This window comes from Manduca sexta, chromosome 8, assembly GCF_014839805.1.
Source record: "Manduca sexta isolate Smith_Timp_Sample1 chromosome 8, JHU_Msex_v1.0, whole genome shotgun sequence".
In the NCBI taxonomy this organism is placed as follows: domain Eukaryota; kingdom Metazoa; phylum Arthropoda; class Insecta; order Lepidoptera; family Sphingidae; genus Manduca; species Manduca sexta.
In genome coordinates this window covers 12,318,349-12,344,484 of record NC_051122.1, presented here as the reverse complement: position 1 = coordinate 12,344,484, position 26,136 = coordinate 12,318,349, and the positions used below count along the sequence as shown (strand labels likewise).

General features: G+C 35.7%; 1 protein-coding gene across 1 annotated transcript in view; it reads left to right on the top strand.

Annotated features, from left to right (window-relative positions):
* Positions 1-316: 316 nt before the first annotated feature.
* LOC115444791 (gonadotropin-releasing hormone II receptor) overlaps positions 317-26,136 on the top strand; it is a 76,468-nt gene continuing 50,648 nt past the window's right edge. Inside the window, exon 1 of the mRNA XM_030170703.2 lies at positions 317-613. Within this exon, the coding sequence (XP_030026563.2) occupies positions 317-613 (297 nt within the window). The remainder of the gene's footprint in view (positions 614-26,136) is intronic.

Below are 26,136 nucleotides of genomic sequence, written 5' to 3'. Positions count from 1 at the left end.
CCATCAGTCCTCGCTACGAACCCGCGTAGCACGCACGTCTTCCGTCAGCCGTACCACGCGCGGTGAAACTTTTGCTCCCGTTACGAATAAGTTTGTGCGATTTTTAGTTATTTTAAATAATTATGTTATAAATTAAATGTTGAGTGATGACACAATGTTTCATAATTCGGAAAAAATATTCCTTTGTGAAAGTTATAAAAAGTTCAAAAACTAAAAAAACTTTTTAGTCAACGCCAAAATTATTCTAAAATATTTAACGTAATAAAACTTTAATTTAATCAAATAAAAATACCTAAAAATATGTAAATAAAACAAAATGGTAATCGACGAAGACATACTACCCCTGACCACTTCAGAGATAGACCGACGGTTTTGGGACTATTTCGACGTGACAGTCACGCCTGCCTACAACCAGACGAATCATGACCCGCCCAGAGACCAGACCGGGGTGCTACTCACCTACTGGATCCTTCTGACGGTGGGAGGGATAGGCAATGTGGCGGTTCTCGTCGCGCTGGCCACCTCCAGACGAAGGAAATCCAGGGTAGACTTGCTGATGACACATTTGGCCATCGCTGACGTGTGTGTCACCTGTGGCGTTATACCTTTGGAGGTAATTTATTTTCATAATAGTCAGTTTAGGAGAGTATAAGGCATTTTATTTGTTAGTGTGCGTGTTACAGTTGCGCTCCGATTTTGATTAAACGTCATAGCAAAATGACCCCACTGGACCTGATCTGACTCGCCTACCGACACAATTATGCATGTCAGATGTACACAAGCTGATCCAGGAATGCGACATACTTACGTGAGCCATTATAGCGGGTTTTACTTTGTGTGCGGTGGTCCATACAATCCCATTCCTGCCGGCTTCCCTTTCGTAATTTATGTAAAATCTAATTATCACGTGGACTATTTCCAGACTGCATTTATGCATATTATTAACACCTATAAATTATGTCGGGTTCCCTTTCGGAAAATTTTACCCTTTACCACTGCTAGGTGGATATAAATAACCACCTGCGGTTTGTTGAAGGAACTAGAGTAATTACCCGGCATTATTAAACTTGCCACCTGTATCGTGACGAATAGCGCGGGCCAATTCCACGTAGAATTCTGTATTCCTTAATTATATGTTTGTTACTCAATAGTAAATTGTGACTCTATAATATGGCGGGCGACTACCTTGGCTTGCGATATTGTCAATGAATTAGTGGCGAAGGAATAATATAACACGATTTTTACCGGCTTCCCTTTATAATTTATGTACAATCTAAATATAATTTTTGCAGGCCGTTTTTATGCAAATTAGTAACTATATGTTGTGTTAGGTTTTTCTTTCAGATATTTTTACCCTGCGCCACTCGAATGAATTATATATTGTGAATACAAGTGTTAAAATAAACAAAGTGTTTGCATTATATATGAACATATATCAAACAAAAATTATCAATCGATGGAGATTGTTTTAAAAACTTGTAACGCAAATTGAAAAAAAAACACAGTAAACGAATTGGTTAAAAATGTACATGAAAATTTTTAAACTAAAAATTAAGTTCCTCAATGATACGAAGTAATGAGCATAGTTAATAATATTAATCTATACTAATATATAAAGCTGAAGAGTTTGTTTGTTTATTGGAAAGCGGTAATCTCAGAAAATACTAAATCGATTATGAATTTTTTACTAAGAAAATCCCATTAATTTTTAATAAATTTTATATTTACATAATCGTGTCTAAATTCTTAATCCATGTAGAAAACGAATTAACGGTCATTTTCAAAGGAATATAGTTCAAAGTATCGCATACTGTACTCGGACATGCTCGAGAATTCACTCTTGCATACAATATAAATCGAAAAAGGAATTTACTACAAAGGTCCGCTGAAGTTCAGTTAGGAAGAACCATTACAGTATTTATTTCCATGTCGTATAAAGTATGGATCGCTTCGAAGAAATATGTCGCGTTCAGGTCGTTACAGTTGAAGGAATAGCTGAAAATCGTATTTCGAAGTAGAGCGCAACTTACTCTCACTTTAAAGAGCGAACTTCGAAATCTAAAAGGTGTTTTTCCATCAAATATCGGCAGTAGAGCTGGGTCCGCGCCCACACACACTCACGTGTAGCGTTGCCAAACTTTGACATTTACCGTTAGCACTTTTACACAGTTGCGATAAGCAATTCTGGGGAAATTAAGTGGTTTAAGACTTGGGTTCTGTTGGCGTACCCACTGGCGTATCTACGAATTGTCTCTTAGGGGAGCAGCTACCGGAAACAAAAGAAGACCGCCGAATTCAAATAAAAGCCTCCATCACGCAAGGCTCCGGGAAGCGCAAGGCTTTTTCTAAGGTGGACACAGACGTTTGGCACAGCTCATTCTTACTCCCCTCCTAGCTTAGCCTATGCGTACAGTTTAGCTCTCTCGTACATCTTTCATAAGCGGCGATAGCTTAGTTGGTTGTGGAACTGACTGCCGAGACGAAAGTCTGCAGGTTCAAATCCAAAGACACGCTCCTCTGACTTTCTAAAGTTATGTTTGTATTCTTTATGAATTATTGCGTGGCGTAACGGTGACGGGAATCATCGTGAGGAAACATGCATACCTGAGAAGTTCTCTATAGGTATTTCTAGGGTGTGTGAAGTCTACCAATCCGCACCAGGCCAGCGTGGTGGACTAAGGCATAATCCCTCTCAGTAGTAGAGGAGGCCCGCGCCCAGCAGTGGGACAGTATACAATACAGGGCAGATATTATTATTAAATAAAAGCAACTCAATATTTAAAGATGTATAAAGAATCTATCCCGAATGACGAGTAAGTGGTATGTTATTTCTACTGTCGGTTTTAATAATTTTTGTTATTCTCAAGGTCTCAAGAAGTAGGAGGTGGGAATTAAATTTGGAAGTTTTACTTACGAAAGATAAGTAGCGAAAGATAAAGATGTTTGTTATTATAAGTAGGTTACGAAGTTCATTATTTTATTCATAAAACGTTTACGTAAATTACTTACTTACGATTGCTTACATAAGTTAATTAGGAAAATAAGCACGGTCGGATGTAATTTACGAAAATTTTCAAAACTATCTCTTGGTTCATCGATCTTGTTAAAAGTAACGATAGCAAATTGACTTAAGTCCACGAAACAAAAAATCACTGAAAGTTGTATATTTATTCACGGCTGATTTCATTTCGTTCGCAACTTCGTTATTGCTAGCTACATGCTGATTAGTCAACGGAATATTTTCCCTTTTATATACTGGGAACCTCCTGACTTTCGCAGTCAATGTTACGAATCCAATACGATGCAAGAAATTTTAAGGAAAGAGCTTGTTTTATCTTAAATTTTTATTGAATGTTATTAATATTATAAATGAAAATGCTCTGGAATGGCGACCACGAACCGGGAGACGCAGCGTAGGCAGCCCCCCCGCGAGATGGACGGATGATCTGGTGAGGGTCGCCGGAGTCCGATGGATGAGGGCGGCCTAGAACCTGTCCCTATGGCGCTCAATGGGGAAGGCCTATGTCCAGCAGTGGACGATTCCCAGCTGAAACGATGATGATGATGATAATGATGATTATAAATGAGAAAGTTTAGAGGATGTGTAGATGTCGCAAGTCAACGTTGAAACTACTGAACAGATTGTAATAAAATTTGATACGGATAGACTCTATAATGAATTTACGATTGTATATTTTTATTCTGCAAAATACATAGTTCAACTTTCTGGGAATAGTATTTAATGCAACAGGCGAGTGTTATGTCTCCATTTGAATCACTAATTTACTAACAAGACTTTACAGGGTTAACAGACTTGTAAATTCAGAGCAAAATTTGACTCGCAAATGTTAACGGCTTTGCCGAAGGTTGGCGACGTGCTTAGTCTTCCAAATTATTGATATCTTTGATGAGACATTAAAATAAGCATGTTTGAAATTGGGTCGAGATTATGCTTTATAATTCTCCAATTTTAAGGAGAACAACAGAATCGCACCCTGAACGTTAGTAACCTATTACAGTATACATTACACGCAGTTATAAAAACTATTTGATCAAAGGAGGAAGAACAATAAACCCACGGCTGAGTTTATTAACTTTGACGGTCAAAAGAGCTCTTGGTACTTTGAAATAAAAATGTTTTCCGGAGTTTACCGCGGCATTTTATATATTATAATTTGCGCTCGGAGTTTTGAAAACTTTGCAGCCTTCATAGTTACGAGAAATAGTTCTATTTCAATATCTTACATTCGAGTAAACATGAGAAATCAATACTCTTAATACTTGTGAAATAAATAATAAGTAGATTAATATAATATTTTACAGTTACCGGTGTGTTTCTGTTGTAAAAGATATTGTTGAAGTATTATTTAAATGGTCAAATGTATTTGAAAGAACATTGACTTAGTGAGATTACTTTTTTGCCCCTTCCGCTCCACCTTCTAAGTTAATTGAAAGAATAATTTATCGTCGCGGCGCACGTGATATCTCTACTAATACATAAAGCTGGAGAGTTTGTTTGTTTGAACGCGCTAATCTCGGGAAATATTAAACCGATTTTGAATTTATTTACCCGCATAGGAAGCTACATTCCTCCGGAGTGCTACAGGCCACTTTTATCACAATGAAATGAAAGAATATCTAGCAACATTAAAAATATTTTTTGTAAGAGAAAAATCTTGGTCCCATCAAGTTGAAAACGCGTTATATTGTCCATTAATAGTCTTACTGATAACATATTGTATGCAATTTCACTCAAAGGCTGTTCGTACCATGGTCTGGATCCCTCTCAATAGATCAATTAAACTGGACAAAGTGATGACAGATTGGGGTCGCAGTTTACCACTACGGACAGCGCAAATACAGTCTCAAAAGGCCTCAGGGCTGATGTCTAGTTCCAAACATATAGCTTTTCTGTTTATAAGACATACTAGGTGATCCTCCGGGCTTTGCTTGCGTGAAAAGCAACAAGAAACTGATTCATCTCAAAAATCGTCTTCTATTAGTTTAGGTTTATTTATTTTATATATTAATATTTCTGTTTATATATTTATATCGTATTATATTTATTATGTTTAGTTAGTAAGTTCGTGTAGTTATATTTTAATTTTTATGTTATATTATTTTTAGTATTTTTTTCTTTCCATATTAAATCATTATTTTTTACACCTATCTATATTGTTTCAACTTTGCATCACCGAGAGGTTGACTGGTAGAGAATGTCTTTGGCATTAAGTCTGCCTTTATATGTTTTTACCTTTATATATATTTTTTATTTATTTATCTGCGTTGCGTTTTCAAAGTAATGGTAGATATGATAATTATATCGATAGAAGAGAGAGTGCATGGAATCGGGTGGAAAGGGCGATGAACACCTTTATAGGTAGCAAGGTGTCCGAAAAGGCACGACTGTCTGTCTATAGAGGAGTGTTATTGCCCACTCTGATGTATGGTAGTGAAAGTTGGGTATGGCAGGAAAAGTATGAAAGTAAAATTAAAGCAGTGGAAATGAGAGCGTTAGAAGTATGTGTGGGGTGACTATGAATGATAGAGTGAGGAATACTATCGTGATGGATATGTGTGGAGTGACTGAGGATTTAGTTACCAAAATTGAAAAGGGTATGCTAAGGTGGTTTGGGCATTTGGACAGGATGGATGATAGGAGACCGACAAAGAAGATTTATAAGGCAAATGTGGATGGAAGAGCCGGTAGGGGTCGACCGCACCGAACCTTCGAATGTCAGATATCTGACATTCTTAGTAAAGGCCAAGTCAAAAGTACCCTGAACTGGCGGAAATGAATAAAAAGATTGATAAAGGTGAAGGAAGCGAGAAAAGTTTGCCGGAATCGTGCACAGTGGCAATCCATAGTCTCTGCCTACCCTTATGGGATAGAAGCGTGATACTATGTATGTATGTTATACATGTATAGAAAGTGAGTAAATAAATAAGCTGTTACGCGCCGCTATCCTAGCCGATGACATCGGGCGTTTCCGAACATATTCGGCTGCGCGGTCAGGCTGGCAGAAGAGAAGACATGTCACGCGGCGACTATTCTATTATTGTCTCTGGTTGGACGTTGTCAAAAAATGTCTAAAATTGTGTTGTGTAATTATTTTGCTAATATAATGTTTACTGTAAAAAGAGCGTTTAACAAATCCTTTCCCACTACAAAAGTCCCTAAATCATTATAGCTATTCATAGTGCTTTCTGTACGAGGCCAGCGCCATCTATTTCATTAATTTCAAGGGAACAAACTATTAACACCAAAGTAGCCTATAATATTTTAATCCAGAACATGGTCTATTCTAAATTTAAATCTTTTTTTATCACCCTTTTCCTGCCAGCCTGAGCTGGCTTCTTTGTGCTCTTTCATAAATTTTATTCTCAGTATAGAATGTCTGTAATATACAAATACATAACTTAATTATAGTAATACTATTAATATTTTCATGGATCTTAAACTCCCACACACAACATCACTCATTTATCCCCGAAGGGGTATACGGAGGCGCAACCAGGGCACCCACTTTTCGCCAAGTGTGTTCCGTCCCATGATGTGATAGGGGGCGAGCCTATCGCCATATCGGGCACAAACTCCAAAATCCGGGCTGGTACTGAACAGAAAAATCCAAATATCACTTTGCCCAACCCGGAACTCGAACCCAGGATCCTGACTTATAAGTGCAACTACGGGTACGTGATGAATAAAGTATTTAATACGAGTATTTAATCTAAATATACACCTCACTGCCGGCATTGAATATCACATGTCTGGATTGAGTTTTCTTCTCCTGACCCAACGAGGCACCTAAACGGAAACTTAAGAAGGTATAAATCCTCTCAGGTACGTACATAATCTAACCGACAACTTTGCGACGGCAAAGGGTATTGAATTTCAAATATATTTTTAAGCGGTTCACGAATTTCTCTAGAAAATATAAGTCACGTCGAAGTATCTCTGGCGCGTAGCATAATTTGTTTAAAGCATTAAAATTAAACTATTTTTCGGATATTATCGCGGTTTTAATATTTTAGTTTTCTCCCGACGTTTGGAAGACTTTGCAGCCTTCGTGGTCACGGGGGAAGTGAGGTGTTGGTCATCCGCAAAGTCAAAGTTTGACGAAACGTCAAGAAAAAACTGAAATATTAACACCGCGATAAAATCCGACAAATACTTTATTTTGAATGTCTAACATTCGCGTAAACGTAAGAAAACTGTTTGAAGCTTTCACAAGGGTGTATTATTTTGTCATTCTATTATATTCGACATATGACAAAATAAACATTATCCTTTCAGCAGCCCCGGATCTAAGGGGGGCTAGCCAGGGCCCATGCCCCGGGCGGCGAATTCAAACTTGGCAGACGAATACATAACTTAGCATTAACGCAACTTTGACTACTGAGACATCCAGTACATTTAATACTAAAATTATTTCCCGCGAGGCGCAAAATGTTGATGATGACAAAGGTAAAAATATAGGTGGACGAGGGCGGCATTTTTAAAATTTTGCCCCGCCTCGAAAAAATTCAAGATCCGGGACTACTTTTCAGGCTCTTCCTTTCGCAGAGGTAGCCGCGCGACCTTGAGCTGTCAGTAGCCGGTGCGTATACGGTTATTCATCTCTACACCACGTTTCAGGTTTGAAAATCTCAAGCTAAAGTTACAAAGGTTACTTTCATGTATTTCGACGAAAACAACTTCATAAGAATTATTAACATCGATTTTCATAATAGTTGTAATATATATTTTTTATGTAGGATCGTTACCCCAATAGCCTGGTAATGTCTACATATCACTAAAAAATATTGATGTTTTCGGATTTAGTATTTATTATGATTTATTTTGTTAAATTAGCTAATTAACAAAATATATTATAATTGTAAAATGTAGGTAGATACTGTAAAGTTGATGTTCCGGATGACCTACCAGCTCAGTCCACCCCATGATCATGAAGGCACGTCTTCGAAACTATAGAAAAAAAATTAAATATAAAAAACCGAATACTAGTTTCATTTAGTTTTCTAACATTCGGGTAACTTAAAGTGAAAACAACACAGCTAATTTTGCCCTACGATAAATAGCAACAGTAGATACATAAAAACGACGCGCCCAAGTCGATCCTACTTGCTTCGCACTCGAGCGCAACAAACCGAGTCGACGCCGAAGACGGTATTTCATAGAGATTATTTCACCAATAAATCGGTTACCTAGACAAATAAAAACCGTTTTGCTCTATAGAGAAAACGTTTTCTATTTGCATACTTACCTATATATTTTGTTGAAGAAGATCGTGCGTTTTCATCGTTCCTTCCTACAGCGTACGTGGAAACTTTGGATTGAACTTCCTACATTAATGCTCCCTGAGTGCAACGACTTGTCCTTCTTTAAACGAGGCTTAAAAAATCCTATCATTCCGGTAGGCAACGGCTTGGCTGTGCCTTTGGTATCGCTTTAGTCTAAAGACGGCGGATGTTGCGCACGTCAAAAGTCATGGGTGTGTGCCCTTGGGATTTGAACCTACGGACATTCGTCTCGGCAGTCCATTCCACAACCAACTAGGATATCGCCGCTTGTTAATCCTTCTTCCAATTAAATTCGTAAAGATTAAAAACTGACTCGGAGGCGTAGTTGTACTGCATACGCAGTAGTACAGCGCTCTGAGGCCCTGGGCTCGAATCCCGGGTCGGGTAAAGTGATATGTGAAATTTCCTACTCTGTATCAGCCCGGAGTCTGGAATTTGTGCCCGATATGGCAATAGGCTTCGCCCCCTATCACATCATGGGACGGAACATACTTGGCGAAAAGTGGGGTGCCCAAATTGCGCCTCTGCATACCCCTTTGGGGATAAATGCGTGATGGTGTATGTGTGTGTAAGATTAAAAACTATTATAACTGTTGTATAATTTTCTTCCTTATATCAATTAACTTTAGGATCAAAGAAACAAATCACGAACCAGAATATCATCATAAAACCACTCATCAGAGATATCAGAGAAACACTCCGCTCAGACCGAAAACTGTTTTGTTTTATACTACGATTTGCAGAGACTAACTTTGATTATATAAGAGATAGTGGTTTTCGCCAAATATTGCGGTAGGGAGCGATGTATGTTATTTGATACGCTGTCTGCACCCTACTCTTAGCGTGTTCACACCTAGTAATCCAATTTTCTATAACTACTGGCACATTATGTATTAAAATCATAGCGAACTTAAGCTGCGAACTAGTGTCTGTATATACAGTGTTTTATTAGCGGATAATACTATGTATACAGGGCTTCTCGTTAATATTTGAATGAGATGAAAATGTTATCGATTTTCTAATATAAAAATTACACATACACGCATACACACGAACACCTAAAAGGGTATGCAGAGACTGAGGTAATAAGTCGACTTATCTAAAGCCATATGTATTCCATCACAAGATATTATTGCCGACAATCGGGCACAAATTCCAGGAACTGAGCTGATAATATTGCGCAGAAAACCCAATATAACTATGTCCGACACGGAAAAATTAAAACACAAAAGACCTTAGGTCATGACCTTATATAATAAAGAGTTCAATATACATCTTCCCACGTAGATGGATCAACGTACTAAATAAAGGAAAACTAATTGTGAACTATTTAAATAACAATGGTTTCACCCACGTTAATACGTCTTATCGGTTCAAATATTTTCCCGGGATAAAAAGTAACCTTCAGAGTAATGTAGTTTCCTATTAGTTAAAGAATTTTCAAAATCGATTCAGTAGCTCCAGATATTAAACCTTCCAAACAAACAAAGTAAGAAACTTTACCACTTTATAATTGGTATAGGTATCGGCTTCTGACTTTACTTCAAACAAACGCTTCCAAACATTTTCACAACCTTTCGCATCTATTGATATATAAAGCTGAAGGGTTTGTTTGTTTGAACGCGTTAAAATCACTAACTACTCGTTCCAATTGAAAAAATATTTTAGTTTTAGATAGTCCATTTATTGAGGAAGGCTTTATATCATCACGCTATGACTAATAGAAGTGAAGCATAAATGAGAAATGGTGCAAAAACGGTCTTATTTATCTTGAGAGTTTCCGTAGCATGCGCTGCGAAACGGTTAAATATAAGCAACAATAATATATGAGGGAAATGTTCTTCTAAATTCGGAACTATATATATAGCGGGATTTTTATCCCGGAAAATTATTTCACGCGGGCAAAACTGCAAGCAAAAGCTAGTTTATAATATTAGCAAATTAAGACAATTAAAGACGAGTGTCCCAAGTTTCAAGTAAATTGTATTTGACATTCATATAAAAAAAGTTATACTAAAAGATTATATCCCAATTCGAAATATTTTTACTGTTATTCAATGTTTAAAGTTATGAATGAAAACCACTAAAAGTATCTCGAGTGTCCTAAGAATATCGAAGCGTTTCGGTGTTAACACAATTTTTTTTACAGTACATAAAACTTAATTGGAGTTTTCTCTATAAATTGTTTGTTGGTAGAAGAGATATCATTTTATTGTACCCAACTAGAAAGCCATTGTTCACATGACTAAAATAGTAGAAAATATAATATAAAACCCTTTGTGGGAAATAGAACCTACTTTAGCTTAAAGGAGTCCTTTCTAACCGGTTTTTACTCTTTTGCAGTGGAAATTCCACTTAAAAAAGAGGGGCAATAAATTTCATATACAATTTTATTTTAGCATTGTGTTAATAATTAAAACCATATACTTGTCTTCTTCGAAACCACACTTTACCCTAAGTTATTCTTACTATAGATGTAAAATTTCGAATGAAATAAATATTAATGTAAAATAATTTTAATTTTACATGCTAAGGTAACTTCTACACAAACATATTTTGATGGAACGATAACATAATACTTTCAGTCTGAAATATATTTACATACACATCACATTAGTACTAAATTACAAAATGATCAAACACGTTGAAAACTAAAACCGGGTATTTAGCGAAAATTTTGTGTTGGATGATTTGCCATACAATATTGACAGAGGTAAAAACGAATATGTGGTTTCATCTATTAATGCAATGATAAAATGACCTTGTAGATTTTTTTAGAAATATCAACATTTATTATTTTTTATTCCTTTCTTCCTCTACTACAGAAAGGGCTTAGAACTTGGTTCACCATTCTGGCTTATTGTTGAGTGGTAGACTTCACATACCTTCGAAATTCTTATGAAGAATATTTAGGTATGCAGGTTTCCCTTCGCTGTAATTACGAACAATAATGATTTAATGTATGTGTATCAATTGTTATTTGGAAAATCTCCCTCGTAAAAAAATATAATTTCTTGCTGACATTCGGTACTTCGCGTCAAATATAATTATTTTAACATATTCTCTTCAAAATATGTTACTTATAATATTATCAGAGGTCCGAAAACGTTTCAAAGGCTAAGAATTCTTAGAATTTGTTTTGTTATACTAAAATAATTACTTTTATTGAAATGTAACTCATTTTGAATACACACACTTATGCCTTCTATCCCGGAAGGGATAGGAAAAGGCAGAGGTGTAACTAGTACACCTACTTTTTCACTTTTCTCATGATGTTTCGAGCCTATTATCGCTATATCTGGCCCAAATTTCAGAGTCTGCCGGATACTGAGTAGAAAAACCTAAATCACTACCCAACCCAGAATTGAACCCGATACTTCAGCACTGCAGTCGTACCGTAATACAACTATGCCACGGAGACATTTTGAATAATAATCTACATACGGCAATTTCCCTAAAAAATATTACCTATATATTAGTAAAACATTGATTTTAAATCCGAGACACACATTCAGTTTGTAAATATTAATATCTCAAATCTACACACGTGTACTTTTTTATTGCCCTATTTTTATTTCTAAACAATTCTTCAATTTGTTTAAAACATTTATATCTTTTCAAAGTTTTGATACGATAGCGTATGTATTTAAGTCGTATGTTTTATTGCTTCGCTTGTAACATAATACATAACATCACGCATTTATCCCCGAAGGGGTATGCAGAGGCGCAACTAGGGCACCCACTTTTCGCCAAGTATGTTCCGTCCCATGATGTGATAGGGGGCGAGCCTATCGCCATATCGGGCACAATTTCCAGACTCCGGGCTGATACTGAGCAGAAAAACCCAAATATCACTTTGCCCGACCCGGGATTCGAACCCAGGACCTCAGAGCGCTATTGTACCGGACATGCAAACATGCTTCGCTTGTGTTTGTTTTTATTAGCTTTCCCTCGCAGTTTAATTCGCGTTAGTCCCAGAGTGAACTAATTTCAAATTTGAACATATTTTGTATGGTTGGGGAAAAAGTTTCTTCGCATTTTATATGAAAACTCAAGATTTCTGATTAAAAAAACGCAATTAGTTTTTGGAAATCCTCTCTTGTTGCTAAAACAGATAGTGTGACACTGCCTAAAGAATTTTGAAGAGACCATAAGAGGTGGAATTCTGAAGATGCAAGGTAAGGGGTATATGGTGGATGCATTAACACCTCTCAGAGAAACCCTCTTATTTTTTGCTGAGTGGCTAAATATGTGTGTAGTGTAGCATTATGGTGATGAAAGACCACTCCCTTTCTATTGATTAATTCCGGCCGCTTTCTCTCAACTTCTTGCTTTAATCTCATTAGTTGTTAGCAGTAGAGATCCGAATCCATGCTTTTGCCAAGCGGTAAAATCTCTCAATGAACATTGCCCTTCCAACACCACCATATACACAGCATTACCTAATGACGAGTTAGCCCAGATTTTGCTTCAGTCTGTTAAACCTGACCGACCTTTGACCACGACCTTTTTTATACGTTTTTGTCGTACGTGATCCACTTTTCATCACTAGTTATCAATCTCTTCAAATACGATTGGGTTTCATTACGTTTCAATAAAGAATCGCAAAGTACACGCTTCATTAGGTTTCTAACAATGAGCTCGTGTGGCACCCAAATATCGAGGTTTTTTGTGTACCTACCTTTTTCAAATGACTCAAAACTTTTTTCTGATCAATTTTTGATTCTTCAGCTATATCGTAACTACAGACATGTCAATCTTGCTCCACTTTTTCGAAAATGGCGTCCACTTTATCCGTAACAGCGCGAACAGAAAAAGGTGCATCTTTGACATCAAAATTCCCAGATTGAAAACGGTTTAACCAACTTTGTTCTACTCTTACTTACACTCTATTATTAGGTCCAAAAACGACACAATTTTGTTTTGCGGTTTGCGCTGCATTTTTTATAATAACATTTTAAAATGTATCCAATTTCTTCATTAGATTCACTCATTTTCACAGAAAAATAATACAAATAGTTGAAAGCAGCATGTTACTAATTTGTTACGTTTTTTTAATTGAAACCTTTTTAATATAATTAAAACCAGCCAGATACAAATTTTATAGCCAACGAGATTTTATTATAAGTTTAAACATACTTTATGCGAAAAGACTTTTTTCAAATCATATTATTTCCCTTGCTAGCGACTCAAATACTCTTTGATAGAATTATAGTTTTGTTTTTTTTTAGTTTTTAAATAAGGAATCGCTAACGAAGGAAATGATACAAAAAAATATTTTTGTCCATAGATTTTCTAAAGGCTTCTTTATCCAACTAGTTTCTCGTTAACGGCTTGCATATGAGAAAGCGAAATACATTAAATACAATTAAATATCTTAGTGTTTAATTAAGTAAGTTGTTAATACTTTTAAGAGGTAAGCTCAAAACTCCATACCCAATACCTTATTTAAGATAAATATTTATAATAATACGTATTGGTATATCGAAACAAGATAAATAAATGTAATAAAAAATCTGCGTATTCATGATATATCGAAATTGTAGATTGAATTTTTAACATTATTTTCTGTGATCAAAATCAAATTTTCAATGGAGAATGCCCCAATCTGTCCCAAACTTCAAGGCAGGCTTTGTAAAATTATTAATTATTTACATTTTTTTAATGGTAAAAATCTGTTTCGGAGTTTTTTTTTTAATTATATAAGACTATTTTTGATTACATTTTGGGCATTTTGAATATCAAGTTATTAACCAGGCCATTCTTGTGAATAGTGTTATTCTTAATAAATGTTTCATTAAATATTGTTGGAAATATGTCCAATATAAAGGCAGGCAATCGTCCGCGATTCGTTTGTGACGTCACGTGTCTGCTGTCAATTACTAGGCGATACGGATGGACCAGACATGTTTGATACACAAACAAAAACGAAACATACTATACAGCCATAGACATATCTATACTATTATATAAAACTGAAGAGTTTTTTTGTTTGAACGCGCTAAACTTTGGAACTACTAGTTCGAATTGAAAAAATATTTTAAAGTTGGTTAGCCCATTTATCGACGAAGGTTACTATATAAATCACGCTATGACTAATAGCAGCGGGGTATTAATAAAAAATGTTGCAAAAACGGGGTAAATTTATTCCCTTTGAGAACTTCCATTGCCTGCGCTGCGTAACCGGTTGAAGTTACGCAACAAACATGTATGACGGAATTGTATCCTTAAAATGTTCTAAAGATTTTTTATAATACAAAGTCCCCCCACCTCATATTTCTGTTTATCTGAACTATGTAAACTCAAAAACAACGTAACGGCTTATGGCGAAATTTGGTATAGAGATAGTTTAAGACCCTGGGAAGGATATAAGCTACTTTCTATCCCGGGAATATAGCGGGACTCTCATCCTGGAAAATTCTTTCACGCGGCCGGAGCTGCGACCAGAAGCTAGTACCTTATACCGGGTCGATTTTTGAGATTGGGCATAAAATGTATGCTTGTTATGCTTGACTAATAAAATAACAAATCTACCTCTAATTAACTTGATATTACTATATAGAATACATGATTGAACTTAAAGATCTTGATAAAAGGCTTTGTCGTAACCCAATCGCATTAATTAATTACGCAAACTAATTAAAATTTATGAAGAACTCGTCAAATTGATTTGTTTTGTGTACATAGTCACCCGCGTGAGTTCAGGAAAGCCTTACTAAACACATAAGACCATTATTTTATTAATGAGAACATTATTTAATTAATAATAATAATGTTTATTAAGCTTCTAAATTAGATATACGTACAGCCTTAATTTGTGCACTAATTGAGACTTCATTCACAAGACTAATTTATACAATTAAAATTATAATATTATCAGTGAAGAATTATTCAAGATCATTTTGAAATTGCGTTAGTTAATGAAACCACATAGGTACTCTTCTTTATCTTTGTTAATACTAGCCAAGAATCGTCTATGAATAACGAATATTTTCACCTAAAATCCCGGGTTTAGTATTCTGATTTTGATCATTTTGTTGTTTAGTGCGAATATGGCATGTGCGTAAATGTATTTCTGACTGGAAATGTGACGTTGCGGCAAATACTCCTAGAATAGTAGAAAAGTAGCATTAGTATAAAATAATATTACTTTTTTTATGCCAATTTATTCAAAACTTACACTTCGGTTCGAGTAACTTATTGTATAGTTTTATTGTCAAGAAGATAAGAAAATATGTAGATATATTCAGTAACGCCATGTCAACATTGCTCTGAATGAAAAACAAACTGATATTAAGGTTTTTTTGTTTAGTATCAGCCCGGAGTCTGGAATTTGTGCCCGTTAAGGCGATAAGATCGCCGACTATCACGTCATGGAACGGACATTCCATTGGACCCTGCTCCACTTACCATTAGGTCCAGTAGGATCATTTTGCCGGGCTGTATTAAAAAAAAACTGGATAAGTGCGAGTTGGAATCGCGCACAGAGAGTTCCGTAAAACTACGTTTTTTTTTTTATTAAATAACATATTTACGGTTTTTAGTTTTTCTCTTTATATTGCTTCATGATTCTAGGCCAACGGGATGTTTTTAATCTAGCGCTGAAGTGTCCCCAAGAGATGATAAGTTGAGCAAGGACCGTATAGTATCGACAAAAGATGATTATCGCCAGTCGACATAATTATGCCGGCCATTTTGAACTTCCTTGGTTAGTTCGGACACATCTCTAGCTAGACAATATTACCTAACAGCGACTGTTCGCAAACACCACTTCGGCGGGAGTTGATTGAGATATGGCGTTTGGCACGCAGCCACAAACGAAAGCCTAGCGGACTCTACGCAAACACGATATTTGACTATGAATAATTCAGTTGATGCACCTGAAAGACGAAGGCATGGTTGCCGATAATAATAACAATAGACATATCTTTAAAGAACAATAGCGCTTGCTGGCTAACTTTTCAAATTAATATTAATATCTTAATTATAGGATATGGAATACAGTGGTGGAATCATTACTAAAATTAAAGTTTTAACCACGATGGAAAGCCTAAAAGTACTATAAAAATGAATAAATTTCATTAAATTGTTGTATTAATTGATTTTGAATATTATTTCAACGGTGACTAAATCGATAATAATTTAACAGTAAAAAAAATTCTACGCTGCGCTCCGACAAATATGGCCCTAAGAAGAGCTAGTCCATTGAAAAGTTACATTTGGGGTTGCGTTTTTTAGAGGACGCAATTTTATTTTTTTGAAGTGTAGGGGGTCAGTCTAAAGCTAAAACCAAGTTTGTGGGGTCGCCACCCTTGTCCCACGGCCGCCATCTTGAAAATAGGGGTTGAAATGGTTTTTACGATGTATCTCTTAAACTATTTATCTGACAAAAAAAATGTATAAACATTTTTTGTTGCAAATTAAATTCTCTACAACTTTGGTCTAGTAACTTTTGTCGTAGAACTATAAATAAAAAAGTTATAAGCGAAAATGTTAAGAAATTCAATGTTAAGCAATGTCCATTGCAACGTCATCAGAACGTGTGTTTATAAGGTTCATAATACTTTTTTTGTACTCTCATTAATACCCAAATACCCAAGGGACCATTAGGAAACAAAAGAACATCTGCCTGCTATTATTATTATTATTTCTAACCTCTCTTATTGTCAGAATAGCTGATAATATTGTGTTGAAGTTGTCGTTCAACTTATATCTTTTAGTTGTGCTGTGCTTTAAAGACTTTTAAAAGTCAAAATGCTAATAAAAAATTTAATATGACGAAATTTTAAAGGCAGAAATATCCATGATTATTAATTATTTTTACGTTTTTCTTTCAACTGCGAGAACTAATCACTAACTAGACGTGAATTTAAATTCTTTACTTGCCAATACTTGTTTAGTTACCCAGATTAAAGCCGAAACAAAATGTATGAAAATGGACCTTGAGGTATCGCCTTAAAATCGTGTCTAAAATCATTCGAAATCGTCTTCACAATTAAAAACAGAATAAAATACATCCGCACGTACAGAAATATGTAGCACAACTAAAAGATATAAGTTGAACGACAACTTCAAAACAATATTATCAGCTATTCTTACAATAAGAGGTTAGAAATAATAATAATAATAGCAGGCAGATGTTCTTTTGTTCCCTAATGGTCCCTTGGGTATTTGGGTATTAATGATAGTACAAAAAAAACACACGTTCTGATGACGTTGCAATGGACATTGCTTAACATTGAATTTCTTAACATTTTCGCTTATAACTTTTTATTTATAGTTCTACGACAAAAGTTACTAGACCAAAGTTGTAGAGAATTTAATTTGCAACAAAAATGTTTATACATTTTTTGTCAGATAAATAGTTTAAGAGATACATCGTTAAAAACCATTTCAACCCCTATTTTCAAGATGGCGGCCGTGGGACAAGGGTGGCGACCCCACAAACTTGGTTTTAGCTTTAGACTGACCCCCCCTACATTTCAAAAAAATAAAATTGCGTCCTCTAAAAAACGCAAGGCTAGGCCTAAAAAATGTAACATTTCAATGGACTAAGCGTCTCCATGTCAGACAAAAACTAAAAGATAAGTCACATCATCATAGTATTATTTCAGGACGCCCTCGCGCGGGTCGTGTTATATTACTCTCACTTTGAACCGCCGGGCCGCCATACATCCCGCTTTATGAACACTATATTGTTTGAAACACAAAAGGGAACGTTCCAAAACTTAGCAATATCGGATAGTAGTTGTTCTCTGATCTATATTTTTATACAATCTTTGAACGGAAAAGAGTTTCGAAGTAATTTTTGTTATGTACACTCTTAAAGGATATTTTTTTGTATAATAAATTTTTAAGTTTAATAAATACATCCATATATGTCAAGATATCTTAAAATAAACATTAAGCCTTATTTAGACGAAGCGATTTTCTCGCCTCGCACGTCCGATTCTTGCGCGGAAATAAAAATGTTGCCACGTCTAAATGTGAGTAATGGCGAAGTAAGTTCTGCCCGTGTTGATAGACGAAACTTGCCTCACTTAAGCAAAAATCAATTACGTGTTTCTAGAAAAATGTTCAAAGAATTGTACAGTAATGTAAGTTTATGAAGATGTATGTATCGTCCAGTAAACAATGCCGTAGTAGCCCACGTGAGGGTGTCGCATCCCGAGATCAGTCAGTATATATCCGGTTCCAATAGTCCGGCATAATCGTGTTGACTGCCGAAGGGTAATCATTTCTCGTCAGTCGAGATTTTATTGGACCGCAATCCACTTACCATCAGTGGGTTCACTTTCTCTTGCTCTAATCAAATGAAAAAAGAATCCAAAAAAGAACTAATCTTATACAATTATAATTTAACACAATTTTCTTACAAGAACGCTAATCTTTTGACTCCTTTTGTTGCTTCAGTTAAAGTTAATTAGTTTGCCGAATGTTCTCTCTATTTGCCAATGGTTGCGGCATAATGAACAATATAAATCTTACTACAATACGTTGTGCACACTACCTTTCCTTTGTCTCAAGCTTTTACACCGGATGTTTAAACGAACAAAAGACTACTAATAATAGTACAATGAATTCAAAGAGAGTGGCAGGAGTGGGCTTATCGGGAAAAGGCATTTGAGTTTGAGGATACGGCGCGGCGGAAAATAGGTTTTAAAAGCTACGTAAGAGCTTAACTTTTATCTGAGCTTTAAAGCTTGGACAGGCGGGTAAAGCGCCGTGAATCCCAATGTGTTGCATGTCGTTTACTGAACGTACTGGTTTATGATAACTAAAATGAGGTGCACCTTATCTAATGGTGAGGTCACTGCTCAGTATATATGATAGGGCAGTCTCTACTAGGTGTTGTAAAAGGTACGTTACTCAGACGTTGAACATTGACGGTGCAATGAGAAAATCATGTTCAAAACGATTATTTTTATATAAAATACATGCCTCGCGGAGCCCTTAATATGGAACGTGAGTGAAACGTACAACCATGAATCAATATCGATTGCTATTGTTTTAACTCCTTGTAAGAAATGTGAATGGATTTTTGTATCGGCGTGGAATTGTGTCGCCACAGAAGATTTCCAGACCTGTATATGGCCATGACAAAGCGATCCCACTGCACAGGTGGTAAGTGGAGGGGAGAGAGAAGATTACCCCCAGCAGTCGCCAACTATGCCGGCCTGTTTGGAGCCAGATGAACACAAGCTGACCCCGGAACGCAACACATTTATGAGGGCCACTATGGCGGGTTTTAACAACTTGTTTACAGCGGACGCTATCCAGGTGGATACATTATATATACCACCAGCAAGATGTTTAATATAAAGAGTGTGAAATTTATAGGTATTTGTCTATTCTATCAAGCAGTAATGAGAACTGTTTTTTTTTCAATATAAAGGAGTAAATCTTTATTTTACAGTTCCGTACATCAAAAGGGACCCTTATAGGATCACTTTGTTGTTCGTCTGTCCGTTTGCCAAGACCCGATTTTCCGAGTTTAAATTGATATCAAATTCTCGGGTCTATAGTCCTTTTCAGCTGAGAATAAATTAAACTTAATTCAACGCGATCAAAAGATTTGACCATTTATGTTGCATATTTTGCGGCTTCACAATCATATTTTGCAGAATCCACACCCTTGGGGTATTTCCCCTTGACCTACAATCATGAAATTTCGCAATAAGCAATGTGTGTTACACATGTAATGGAAAAATCTGACAACCGGAATAATGTACTTTAATAAAAGAAAAAACAGTTTTATTCGTTATAAAGAGAATATAACATGTTCAAAATGTACATGTTTGCTTAGTTAATGTTAAAAATACAGTAAATATTATTTTCGCAGTCAAACGATCCCTCTATTCGTATATTATATGCCTCCTCAAACCTAATTTGATGAATACTTACAGAGAGCTATAATATATTATGCCAACAATGTTTACTTTAAAACTGTTCTCAAGCACTCTAAGATCATATACGACTATTTACATAAAGCTACAAAGCTAAAGAATTATTAAAACTTGATTGCTTTAATGAGGTATTCTTGCTTCCTCTTTGCAACTGTTGATTTTATTTTGAACTAACTGTGCCCTCATCTTTATTTGTATGGACGTAAATTATACTCTCGATACACCTCGTTTAACACAAAACGCACGCGACGTTCGATGGCTCCTAAGTCAATTATCGTTTCTGGAAAAATATCTATATTCACTTTTGGCGTTTCGTTATCAAGATGCTGTTTATTACCAAAACCATTTCATTCAAAAGATAATACACGAAAAATACTCCATTAGAAACAATTTACTGCTTTTTTTAATGAGTTTGTTAGTAATTAGTACCTATATAAATAACGTTAAAAAAGTGCATATCGCTATTTTTTCAAATACGATAGTTTACTTCGGAGATATCGACGTGTCTGTCCTAGACTTGCCCTATATATTACACGTACTAAAGCTTTGTATTTTTCAGTAATTAGATTTTTGAGCCTATAAGTAAAAAATGAAAATTTCAAAAACAGTTTTTCACTTTTTATTACTTATTTGTCGCAGCGAGTTATTTTTTCAAAAATATTTAATCTACAGACGTGGAAAATCTACGATTTTGTTACATGCACCTACATATAACAATAAGTTCGACGCGTTCGTCTTAAATAACATTACTAAACTGAACTGAACATTAAATACACTGCCCAGAACTCAAATGTTACGTCTCATAATATCATTTACATTATCAGGTCGAAGAATATAAGATTTGTATAGATTTCCTCGGAAATCTTTTCGTATAATACGTAAGCGAGCACAATTCCAGACACCGGGCTTATATTGAGCAGAAAAACTCAATATGCTACCGACCTGGCGATCCTAGACCTTAATAAGGCATTATCCCGTACAATACAAGTACGCCTCCGAGGTAATCTGTTTTGTGTGTTTTCGGCTATGTAAGTATACAATAACTACTAAGTGTAAACAAATATTAGGATTTAGTGTCAACGCATAAGGAAGAAGTGTTAGAGCGTGCTACCATTTTTCTATTTCTAATAATGTATTGAGAAACTGTTTGGACAATATTTTACAGGTGTCCCCCTCAATTTCTTTAAAATTAATATAATGAATTGAAACTATCATTCATTATATCTATACTTATGTAACAAAAAATACTTTATTCTAACACGAATTTTAGCCAAAAGGCTTACCTGGTACCTACATATTATTTAAAATTAATTATTGTTAAAGTTTCACCATCTCACTGGCGTAATCACAATGTGTGCACGGCACAACTTGAATTCTAAAGTTCTGAGTTCCAATTCCGAGTCAGCCAAGCGATATCAGTTACTCCGGCAAAAAATGGGTACACTAGGTGCGCCTTCGCTTACCCCTTTGAAGAAAGGCGTGAGTGTGTACAATAATTAAAATAATATTGATTTGAATATGATGCATAGATAACAAAATGTTAATAGGTTTATAAAATCGAGAGTATTTTCTCTCCTGCGTTAGAATCAAAACGAGATAAGCCGTTTCATATCTACTGACAATGGGGCTTCTGTTTAATTACTTTTGAAACCTCATTTCGCTCACAAAAAGAGCAGACAGAATCAATAACGTCATAGACGGTTGAAAATATAATGTTAAAGCCGTAATCGGATTTGTCGAGGTCTCCACCGCGACGCTCGCTTCCAATCTCAACGGTTTAATTGCGTTTATAGATTGGGTAGCAGTCGTTTTGGTTTCCTTTGTTTTATAACTTGAGCTGTCATAGAAGCTGGTGATGTTAGTTATTTTCATCGCCCAGATATAACCAGCCATAGTACTAAGTGAATCATAAATGTTGTACAGCAAGGATTATAGTTTTTGCAACACATTAAAAAACTAGACAAGTGTAAGTGAGGTATCTAAGTATATATGTAACTTTGCCGTTTGATTCCTGCATCCGGTATTTTAATTGAAAACTGAGAAAGAAGATTAGTACATATTCTATATTATTATTACCGAAAAGTCCAGAGTATATTACTATTTAATATTGGGATAAAAACAAATTACTCTGTCAATCACTTTTGTGATTACAGAAAATTATAAGACATAAAAATCTTGTTACAATATGAAATTCCCTACTTTTCTATGGAATAATTTAGTCCACCCAGGTGAAAAGAAAAACATATTATTCCTTCGGTAACGTTAAAAGCTTTGTTTCCGTAGCATTTTCTTTGTAAAAGGTATATTTGTATTGATGAAAATATTCAAAGTAAATCTCGCAATGAAGTTGATTTTTTGAATTTATTACTCATATACTTTTTCATTGTGTCCGTTTAGGTATGAAAATAGGAAATATATAGGCTATGCTAAAATAATGTTTTTCTGTAACGCTTTTAAGTAAAATATGTTATTGAAAGTGTGAAAGAGAGGAAGCGATAGTGCGGCCAGTTGTCTTATTATATACGCACTGATACCAAAAAGAATTACAGATTGGAGACACATTCGCTATCTCTCTCTACAAATGGTCCATTTTGTGAAGTTATAGACCAGATTAGTCCAGATAAGGCTATCAGCGCGCCACCTATCACACCATGGGATGAAACATACAGGATGAAACATATAGTGGTAAAGGGTCCATATAAACTGATTCCTGCCGGCATCCTTTTATATAGAATTTCATATAGAATCTTTTTCTAATGATTTGCAGACTGCATATTAGTACTTATTTACAAGCGCAGCTTAGTTTGGGTGCCACTAGCAAATACTGTATGCCTCTTAAGTCTGTATTTGAAATTAATAAATAAATATGTTGTGCCGGTTCCTCTTGCTAATAAGCTAATATTTGACGTAAATAATTTATAATAGACAAAATACTGATAAACTTTACCTCAGCAAGAAAAATATTGAAAAGGCATACAATATGTAATGTCTAAGGCGCCGAGCTTACCTTATAATTTAATATTCTGCTGTTACTACCGTTTCTAAGCAGGCATGGTTTACATAGCTATTGAAATATGGCGGCTATTCACCTAATTTCATGTCTCCAGGCGGGTTAACGCTGGGTCGTAGACTGCTGACCCTAATATGTTCAGCCGCCCTGAGGTTAAACAGTAGCGGTAAATCAGTTACCCCGCAACAAGAAATGCTGTGATAGATTATTTTACCACACAATTAAAAAACAATTGTAAAATTGAATTAATCAATAAACAATATATTTTTATGTTTTTATAACGAGGAATTTAAACGTGATTGTTTGCATTATAACAAAAGGAAATATTAAATGTCGGTACGTGTATTTTGCAGCGTTTTAAATAGTTTTATGCAATTTATAAAAGTTTTTTGAGTACTGTGACGGATCTGTCAATGCGTTAGCTTACTTCTCAAATTGCGCTGCACCAATGGTGCCGACAAAAACTAGTTTCAGGGTATGGGCAAAAACTGCACCGAAATCTAATGATATAATACTTGATAACTATCAGCTATATCCTAGACTTTTAGATGTGAAACGATACGCCTCAGGCATTTTTGTAGATACCGGCATATTAGCCAGCGGACGACGAAATGGCTGATATTCACAGTTATAACAAACTAACTTTGTATGATTGTATAAATAAAATCTAAATGAGATAGTGAAAATGTTTGGGTTTGGACGTTTTGATGTTTACATGTTTACTCGTATTAAGTTTAAAAATACTATGTTGTTGTTTACTGTTGTGCCAAATAAAGGTTTTATTATTATTATTATATCTTTCCTGCGGGAAATCACGGCATTAAGGTCGGTCCTTTTGGAAGGCTTGCGTGGGGACATGGATCCAACACGTAGAGGCCCCTTTAAGATACATTACTCTAGTTGGGGTTTATACACCTTGCGAGTACTCTCTCTGTCTGTACTTATGGAGGAAATACAGCCAAAGACAGCGCTTGTAAGGTGCAGGGACTATTGAAGAAAAGATGGGAATTATACTGGGTCTATGGATGGGATCTAGCTGGACTGGTTGATAGGCTATTGATTGAGACAACGGGACGCCTGCCAAGTAAAATGTCTCAATCTTATGTATTGAAGGCAGATGGTGACTTGCCCCCCACTAGATCGGCATCCCATAAGTGGCGTAAGCCGAGGTCGCAACACCGGTGTGGGTGGCTTAAGGGTGTCGAGAGGTGTGCACCGATTTCACCATCGCGGGTGGCTGTCGCGTCCCGGAGCGGGTTTCCTCGTTATTACGCAGATTGAGCACTTCCACCCTGGAGCCGAGGTTCTTAGCTCTTGCGACTTCCACCCTAATCGGCCAGTGAAGGCAAGCCAAGGGTCAGGGGGTCTCATTTAGCCCCCACGGAATCAGGGAACGCGGTGTTGCCACTCACCGTCGGCTCGCCACAAAGCCGCCCCTGCGGGCTTATTATTATTATTATTAAAGTAAGCGCAATAACAGCTGAAAAGATTTAGATGATATTTGGCACACGGATAAACTATGTCCTAAATTAAAACATACTCTTTATCTCGATAATTTACTCCCATGGAAAGTAATAGAAATTTTTTATTGCAATTTCTAAAAAGATTGTGCGTACATTGTTCAGGTGGCATTATAAATCGCTACAGTGTTTTATTAATTTATTTAACAAATATGGAGGGCTCTCAGCTATACAAACCTAGATAATACCAAGCTAGTTGACTGATGGCCAATAAGAAGCCTTTAGTTATAGTAATCTTATAGCTAGAAATGAGCAAACAAGATTTATAGACTTTTTAGCGTGAAAGGCTTTTCATGCGGGCGACGCCGCGAGTAATACCTGTATAAAATAACTGAAGAGGAAACAGGAAAATATTTCTGTATGACAACAGAGAATCGCGTATTGTGTAATACAATATTATCATTTCTCACAAAACTTAAGATAAAGAAAATCATGGCGCATTGTGTCGCTCGGTTTGTTTCAATTTTATTTACATAATGCTGGCACCACACTTATCGTATGTTGGCGAATATTTGTGTTATTTAAACAATCCAACATCACATTTGCACTTAAACCACAAAGTCGATATTGCTTTGCCCAAAGAGGCGCAATAATTTTGATTTTCGACTAATACACCAGGTGTAGTATATACATTATATTTAATATTACTCTATTTAGTAATGATCGTAGAGATAAAAAATGGACTCAGCAATACTTCCACAAAATGTACAAATCAGTAGAAAGAGATATAATCATAGAGATAAAATTAGATTTAGCAATACTTCCACATAATTTACAACTCTGTAGAAAGAGATGAAACGATAATGCAGCACATTCTCTATGCCAATTGTGAATTAGCACTGCGGTCATCTTATTTCTACGACACTCTTATGACTGTAGTTATGAGATGCAAATCCCTTTTCCATTACCCGTCTATGATGTCATTGTAGCAACACACCTTACGTCATAATGTAGTATGCTGTCCATGTATACTTTTTGATGATCACCTTCTTAGAAATAAGATAGCAACGGTTTTTTTAACTTAGACATTCTTTCCCATTTTAATAATGTTAACGTTTATATTCATTATTACTAACTGGGTATAAAGGAAAACATTTCGTTAAACAGAAGCGCATCGGAAAATAAATGCTAACGGAATGAATATAAAATTTAAATTAAATGAGCTTGTTTAATGTTTCGCCATTCTTATCAACGACGTAGCGCGGTTACAATGCAATCAACGTGAATTCTGATTTCCATTTGTTTAACAAAAGTTTTCTCGGAAATTGAAATTAAAATTAAATCCATGTCGCTGCGAGGACTTGTCGCCGGATTTTAAGGTCTGTTTAAACTGAGCGATGTCATAAAGCCTCGGTGGTGTAGTGGTAGGTACGACTGCGGTGCTGAGGTCTCGGGT